The sequence below is a fragment of the Haliotis rufescens genome, unplaced genomic scaffold (assembly GCF_023055435.1).
Source record: "Haliotis rufescens isolate VD_foot unplaced genomic scaffold, xgHalRufe1.0.p SCAF_2, whole genome shotgun sequence".
Lineage (NCBI taxonomy): Eukaryota > Metazoa > Mollusca > Gastropoda > Lepetellida > Haliotidae > Haliotis > Haliotis rufescens.
The window spans coordinates 48469804-48478728 of record NW_025963890.1 but is presented as its reverse complement, the minus strand read 5'-3'; the positions used below and the strand labels follow the sequence as shown (position 1 = coordinate 48478728).

The 8925-nt window shown below is 40.5% G+C and overlaps 1 protein-coding gene across 1 annotated transcript; it reads left to right on the top strand.

The window, feature by feature from the left end:
- Nucleotides 1–5523: 5523 nt before the first annotated feature.
- On the top strand, nt 5524–6638 carry LOC124146268 (histone H1-delta-like). Its single transcript, XM_046516478.2, has one exon. It carries the CDS (start codon nt 5577–5579, stop codon nt 6147–6149), a length of 573 nt encoding a protein of 190 aa, XP_046372434.1. The 5' UTR covers nt 5524–5576; the 3' UTR covers nt 6150–6638.
- Nucleotides 6639–8925: the final 2287 nt, after the last annotated feature.

Here is an 8925-nt window from a genome sequence, read left to right as displayed (position 1 = left end):
CCCCCTATCATATTCCGTGATAATGGAACAATTTCATGAAAAACGTTGGTCGCCAGCGGGATTCGAACCCGCAAAGTCCGCACTGAAGTCTAACGAATGTAGTCTTCTGACATGACATGGGGGAAATTTTATGAAATTAAAAACCAAATATTTACTTACATCAGGACTTTATCCGTTTTTGAACTGCGAAATATATGTTTTATGGAGTACGTTATATGTTCCTCGTTGCATTTTACGTACTTATGATTTGGTAGCTCTTCGTTCAACGAAACAAACACATAGTACCGAAATTACTATTATCTTGATCAGGGCTACGTTTGCTCATAATAGGCCCATCAACATGGGCAAGTACTATTAAGGTAAATGTGCTCGAGTTGGTCCAACATGAATGTACATACAAGTTAGCGCCGATGGTTTATTCTGCCCGCCCAACCCGTAGCAGAACTTCCACTGAGATTGGCCAGAGGTTGTCCAGACTCGGGGACCTGGGCCCACTTGCACAAAGCGATCTTAGCGCTAAGACGATCGTAAGCCTATGTTAAAGTATGAGCGTTACGATCATCTTAACGCTAATATCGCTTTGTACAAGTGGGCCCAGTACAGAGCGGGATTGAAGACTCCACTTGAATTCCTTAGTGCAGCTGGTTGACATTCAGTCAAGTTATCCTCGTGATTAGGACTTTCGTATGTGTGATCAATTTCGTGACACATGACATAAGGATATGTATTAAAGTGACAATACATGTGCGTTTTTCGTAAACCTCTCAGTGAGACAATTATTATTAAATATTACATAATATTTGTCTGACGATAACGTAGTAGTAGAACCATAACAATTTCAAACGTTATTGTGACATTTTATATTTGTTACTGAATGTTTGAAAGGGTGACAGAAATGAAAAATAAAGAAGTGTGCTAATGTGTTTTGTTTGTGTAGGACCCGTGAAGATCCTGGGTAGAATAGGTCTTAAGCAACCCATGCTTGCCGTAAACGGCGACTATGCTTGTCGTAAGAGGCGACTAACGGGATCGGGTGGTAAGGCTCGCTGACTTGGTTGAAGCATGTCATCGATCCCAATTGCGTGGATTGATGCTCATGATGTCAATAACTGGATTGCGTGGTCCAGACTCGATTATTTACAGACCGCCGTCAAATAACTGGGATATTGCTGAGTGCGGCGAAAAACAAACAACCAACCAACCAATTGTTTGTGAAATTTGTCAACAATAACATGGAGGGCTATACCACTTTATTTCAGGGTTGAAGGCAGTAACTAATGGATAAAGACGTTTATATAACACTGACGTTTGTCTCTGTCAGATCCTCGTGGTCTTACCTATACATATATATGACATGATTAATACAAGAGCAGATTTCATAGTCAAATAGTTCCTCTACCTATTTGGTTTAGTCTCTACTGAATTATGTGCCTCCTTCAGTATTATCTTTGTTCATAATTATCTGCTATTAGTTGTAACCTATATATCATAACCAATACTAGGTCTTTACCCGTGAAGATACGGGGAAGAATAGGTCTTCAGCAATCCACGATTGCTGTAAAAGGTGACTATACGTGTCGTAAGAGGCGACTAACGGGATCGGGTGGTCAGGCTCGCTGACTTGGTTGATGCATGTCATCGATCCCAATTGCATGGATCGATGCTCATGATCTCAATAACTGGATTGTGTGGTCAAGACTCGATTATTAACAGACCGCCATTATATAGCTGTAATATTGCTGAGTGCGGCGTTAAACAAACAAACAAACAAACAAACTAGGTCTCTCTCCCAGTATATACACGTGTGTGTGTGTGTGTCTGTGTGTGTGCGTGCGTGCGTGTGTGCGTGTGTGTGTGTGTGTGAACCATATGTAAGTCAGTGTGCATACTAGTTCAAATATACTTTGTTACCCGTTGATTGTAGAATCTGTGATAGTGGATGAGGGGTTGCTGTGTGTGGGCCGTGGGATAGAGACAGGGGTTCCCACTAAACACAACCCACGTCACTATAGGGAGGCAGGGCGGATCACGTTTCCAAATATCGATCACATTGAACTGGGCATTCGTCCAACCCCTAAATTGTCCGAGGCCCCGTGCGTTCGCTTGTCCCGGTGTTCGTTGTATGTGCTAAATGCCAAGACATATGCAACCTTTATATAGTCACAGAACCACGGTAGTTAGCTTTCATATTCTGCCACCATTGTAGTGGAAGCTCAGTATCGCCAACCCCTGTCACCATGACAACACGATGTGGCGTAGTTTAATAAACTGTTAGCATTGGTTTAATCACCATGTCTGTTAAACAACTTATGGCGCCTTTTCCGGTTATATTTATGGCACAATGAAGCCTATAGTCATGCAGAGCGGTTAGCTGATCAGCCACTGTATTAGACGGCAGGGATTGGGCCTAAAGAAGGTTAAGGCTGTATACATTTCGATGGCATGGATAAACAGTTATTTCCTTTTGTGAAATGAACCTTATTATCTTTATATTTTACATTCTGTGACTAACGAAAAAGCCGCGCTAAAACCACAGAACTTTGTGATGACATTTGGAATGCGCGTCTCACGCAGTGGTGAGGGTTTGATAATAACAAAGTCGCTCAAAATGTGCTGAATCAAGAATTTTTAGACCCGTGAAGATCCGGGTAGAGAATAGGACTTCAGCAACCCATGATTGTCGTAAAATAAGACTATATGTTTGTCGTAAGAGGCGACTAACGGGATCGGGTGGTCAGGCTCGCTGACATCAACTGAAATACTATTTGAAGCAGCGGTAAACTCTACCCTCACTCGACCCGCGAAAATACGGCGTAGAATGGGTCTTCAGCAACCCATGCTTGCCATAACAGGCATGTTTAACGCCGCAACCAGCAATATTCCAGATATATGACAGCGGTCTGTAAATAATCGAGTCTCGACCAGACGACTCGATTAGTAACAGGCCGCAGTCAAACAGCTGGAATATTACTGATTGCGGCGTTAAACATCAAACAAACAAATGATGTTTATTGTACAGAACACGTATCCTCATGGGGCAGGGTACAAACGACCTACATTTGGGAGTAAATGTCTGTAATTGCAGTGCAGTGAATTTCCGCCGTGTGTCCGTGTTCTGATTGAGTGAGTGAGTTCAAATTTTACGTTACATCGGCATTATTTCAGCCATATAGCGACGAGACCAAATTTATATATTCATAAGTTCTGATTAAACAATCCGCGGAATTCATTCGAATTTAGCAAGAATCGGATTTCCATAATGATAATCTTTCTCAAACGAACGGCGACCATAGGGTGAGTGAGTATTGTTTTACACCGCTTTAGCAATATTCCAGCAATATCATGGTGGGGGACACCAGAAATGGGGTTCACACATTGTACTCATGTGGGGAATCGAACCGAGGTCATCGGCGTGACGAGCGAACGCTTTACCCACTAGGCTAGCCCTCCGCGCCACCGACCATAGAAAAGGCTGCATGCTGTCCTATTTGGTGAAATACTCCACATTTTAATACGAAAACGACAAAATATGCACATGGAAATCAAACTAAAATAGAACATCATAACCTTCAAAATCACAATCATGCATCCTGTGAAGATCCGGGGTCGAATATAGGTCTTCAGCAACCCATGCCTGTCGTAAATGGCGACTATGCTTGTCGTAAGAGGCGACTGACGGGATCAGGTGGTCAGGCTCGCTGACTTGGATGATGCATGTCATCGATCCAAATTGCGTTCATCGATGCTCATGATGTCAAACACTGGATTGTCTGGTCCAGACTCGATTATCTCCATACCGCCGTCATATAGCTGGAATATTGCTGAATGTGGCGTCCACTAAAACAATGTAACCCCATCATACCAAGGACGTGGGTCTTTTAAACAAAAAATAACTTAATCATACGCAAAAACCCGAACCCAGAACAAGGATAACAACTGGTGTCGGAAAGCTCAAACTATGGAACATGAACAATGGTAAGGAATAATATAGATCCCCAGAAGTTTATATTTAGATCTAGCAACATAGAAACATATATGTGTTGTTGTGTTAAGCACCGTTCTAAATAAGCGTTGCTCGTTTGTACGATTTATGTACGTACGCTCGTATGTTGCATAATAAAAATGTTTGAATTAAGGAAATAATCGTAATACCTTTATGTAATGAAACCACACATTGTACCAGAGCATGCTGTGTGACGTCACGCATTTACATCACAATACGGGCTTGATAGATTCTAGAAGAATAATCTCTATAGTTACTTCTCTGACACTTATATTTAGAGCAAAAATTAGTTTGTCAGCTTTGGGAACCTGCATGTGCCAATAACTCCTCGGTGCAGCTCTTATTTCTACATGTACTTACATTCCTTAACATCTGCTACCCTATCCCAAACTGGAAGAGATTTCCGGCATCTGCTTGTATGTAGGCCATTGTCAAACTCGACTCAAGTAATAGAAAACGACATAGAAATAGCAAACATGGACTTGTACGATGTCGAACAAATATCATCAAAGTCTCCATAATGACTACGATACACATGTGTGCACGTTGTTGAAAGGTTTCGGTACATTCAATAGTATTTATGGGAGAGATTTTCTCTGTTCGAAATGAATATTGTTTGTTTTGCTTGTACGTGCCTGTCAGTTGGCAGTTGAAAAACACTCATTCCCATCACTTCTGTTCATCGGATTGGGTTCAAACTTTACTGAAACACGCCACATACATCGAAGTAAACGTGATCTATATCAAAACACAAATAAATCATTCAAAAAGTTGTACATTAATGCAAAACAAGATTTGTTTTTCTCCGACACGAACAGAACAAACCGCCATCTTTCTGATGACCTGACAAACGGGTCACGGGATAAAATTTCTGAAATCTTTAAATCAGCGTAGATTTAAGTTCAACAACTTGCTATATATCGTGACGAATTCATCTTAGAATGCATTTCAATTATTATTTAGGTATATGCTTATGTGATTTGTAATAAAAATCCCAGAAAACATACGCGATCATTTACCATTATAATGAAAATGGCGGCCGAGATTTCCGAGTTTGTGCTTGTTGACTGAAATGTATCTGAAAGTTATTTGTACTCAATTGTCAATTAGCAGTGTTGAATGATAGAATCTGAAAGAAGGATGATTGAATTTCATATTTTAATTGAATTGTTTCTCGTAGGATGCACCAGTTCTTAAATATACGATAAGAAATCCAAGTGTATCAAGATAGCACGCTTCAGTCACTTCAGCTAAAAGTGAAATATCTATTTTATCATTGAATACAATTTTATAATCTTTTGCTGTCAATCAGCCTAATATATGCACTATACAAAACAGTTGTTGTCATGAAGATTGTTTGTGAAACTGAAGAGAAAAATGTCTGACAAGTTAAGGTAGGAAGCACATATATTCTGACAGAAGGCAAAGCTTCGCTGTCGGCGGGCGCCTAGTGCGTGTTGTCTTCTCCGACGTCCGCGCGTTGTATTTATAAGCGGCGAGCAGGTTAGTGGCTTCATACTGCAACTGCTCTTGATCGCTGACAGTTTGTCGACAGACCTCTGAAACTCTCACAATGTCTGACGCTGAAGCCGCCGCTGCTCCCGCTCCTGCCGCCCCGGCAAAGAAGGTGCCTAAGAAGAAGGCACCAGCAAAGCAAAAGAAGGCAGCAAGTCACCCTAAATACTGTGACATGATAAAGAAAGCCATCTCCTCTCTGAAAGAACGTGGTGGTTCTTCTCGTCAGGCAATCCTCAAGTACATCGTGGCCAACTACAAAGTTGAAAGCAAAGCCGCTCAACTTCACCTCAAGTTTGCTCTCCGTGCTGGTGTAAAGAATGGTAAACTAAAGCAGTCCAAGGGAACTGGTGCCTCTGGATCCTTCAGACTGGGCGACAAGGCCGAGAAGGCAAAACCCAAGGCCAAGAAAGTTTCCAAGCCCAAAGCGGCCGGAGCTAAGCCAAAAGCCAAGAAAGTGAAGAAGCCAAAGGCTGCTGTTGCCAAGAAATCTCCAAAGAAGGCAAAGAAGGCCAAGGCAAAGAAACCAGCTGCTGCAGCAAAGCCAAAGACAGCCAAGCCAAAGTCAGCCAAGCCAAAGACAGCCAAGAAGGCAAAGTCAGCCAAGAAGACAAAGACAGCAAAGAAGTGAAGTGCGTGATGCTTGACTTTATGAGATTAATTCATAGACATTAGAGTGAACTCATCCGTATGTTTCATCGCTACATCATGGGCTAAAATGCCTTTCATCGTAGAAATCATCGACTGAGAGACACTAATCCAGTCCAGTCAACGCCGTGGTGTCCCAACATCATATGACGCGTTCCCTTCATCGTAGATCCATGCATCGTTCATTCACCATGCTATCACCATCTACATCATCATTCCTGTCCGTCATGCAAGAGTACCTTCCCTCGGACTGAACAAGTGCCCCGCCCCAGGGGAGTGAAATGTGACAATCGTGCTCTCGGAACTCTTGTCTTCATAGGCAGCCATTATGAGACTGATACAAGTGCTAATGACTGAAAGTATCACGATCTCGTTCCATTATTTATCGTTGCATATTATTCATCTGTAAATACTCATTGAACACCCGTGTCGTTGTAAATAGAATCTCAAAAATTAAAATATTGAAATGTGATTTCTTGTCTGTGATTAAATTATTAGTTTATTATTTATTTAAATGGGGTCGGCCATGTTTTTAGTTCCAGTCTTTCACTGGCTATCATGGCTTACCCCAATTTATGACATCCATTGGAGGATTCCCTTGGTGCAGCCCACTGCACGGGGTTAGGAACTAAATACTTATAGGTGTCTTGTCAAAGCATTGAAGCCGAGAAAAGCGGGAATTTGTATTGTCTCGAGATAACTAATTTGTAAAAATAAAATTCTCGGATTTTAATGTTTTCACAAGGACACCCAATCATCCAAGAGGTCAAAGGTGATTCTCAAATAATTCACCTCATGAAGACGATTATGACATTGTTATTCCAAACGAGTAAAATCTGTCGGGATATTATAATGCATTACACTCGTACGTTTATTACGATGCGAGTTTCACAAGGCCAAATAACACGTAACAACAATTATTTTCAATAGTGAGCAATGTTGTTGGTAGCCGCACTCCGCATTAGTGTTACATATACATCTATGCAGATCACGAGACTTGAAAAATTCAATTTTGTTGGCACGACTACATTTTTTCATTCTAAATAACATTGTCTTAATACATTTCTCGCGGTACATGCATATTACATGATACCCATTTTGACTATTACCCTAGCCACGAAACAAAACAAGCAACAAAACAAATAATAAATTTTTAAAAAGTTAGAAAATGGCGATCCCTTGTCAATTTGCGAAATTAGAATTACCCTTGGATAAAAACCAGGTATGTCCTGTAATGAGTAGCCTTTTAAAAACAACAAAACAAATATATATAAAAAATAGGAAAAGGCGACCCTGAGCTTCACAACCATTAATACGAATAATGTATAATAAATGTGTTTAATTAATTAAACAACAATTACTTTGATGTAACTAGTTTGTTGTTTAACGCCGCACTCAGCAATATTCGTAGGACGGCGGTCTGTTAATAATCGGGTCAGAGCCCGGTCGGGACCAGAGAATCGACATCACGAGCATCGATCCACGCAATTGGGATACCATGACAAGCATCAACCAAGTCAGCGAGCCTGACCACCCGATCCCGTTAGTCGCCTCTTACAACAAGCATGTAACTAGTGCGCTATATATGAATATATGTACATGCAGGCAATCGCACGCATCAGATTTGCTGCAATGGATGGTCTGCGTTAGGAATGAGCTACAAATATATATATGCGATCTTCTAGGTAGAGTTACTTCCCCTAGACCAGTCGCCGTGAAACCTTGCCTTCCAACGGCGGTTGTTGAAACACCCAATTCCCAAGTGAGAAAGACTTGCAGGAGACACTGAACATGAAGGTTAACTGTGGACTAACATCTAGTCTCTGAAATGAATATACAACAAATGAATATATAAAACATACAGTTGTTAAATTATCTTAATAATATAATAAAAGGGAGCCCAGAGATCTTTTCATTTTGAGAAACTGAAACTGCAGTGATCTGGACTTGCCCACTGTTATAGACTTGCATTGGCTTTATTGAATATATTTGTCTCAGGGTCTTTAGGACAGACTAGATTAACTGATGTCGAGAACGGTGTAAATTCCAAGCTTAAGCGCATTTACCTTACAGCCAAACTTGGATACACTTATAATAATAGTGCATAATGCACTCTGCGCGTTGATAGTTTCATGATATTCTATAGACTAATCTAATTAACGCTAGGCATTAAAGATCTTTCCAGCTACACCTAAACACGTCGGCTATTATAACCAGTTTTGTGAAACGTACTAGCCAGCCATTCCGACGTCTCAGTATAGCTTGTAGATTATAACAATTTCGCTTTGAAAATGATACATCGCCAGACACATACCCAACATCTTGCTTGTCAAACAGTTAAGCTGCCATGACCATCACAGACAAGGCACAATCACTGCACCCCGAGGACTGTAGATATATTACGCTGAGAACAATATTTCTATAAACCTTATGTTTATATACATGACTTTACTAATCCCCCACCCACACCAACTAAGAGGTTTTCACTATTCCAACATATTCTATTCAAAAGCAAAAATAAATCTTTTTGATTTTCACATCACATATAGGTCTTGACTAGTTACCTAAAATTTAATATACCCCTTTAATTTGTACCCTGCGTGCCTCAAGTGGAGTCATTTAGGGGGCATGATTTTGTGAATATTCTTAATTTCAAATGTCATTTTATCTCATATAGTTATAAAATATAAGTGCTACCTTTTAATTATTTTAAATAAGACTTAAAAAGACTTAAAAACTTACCCCAAATTGTCTCTTAT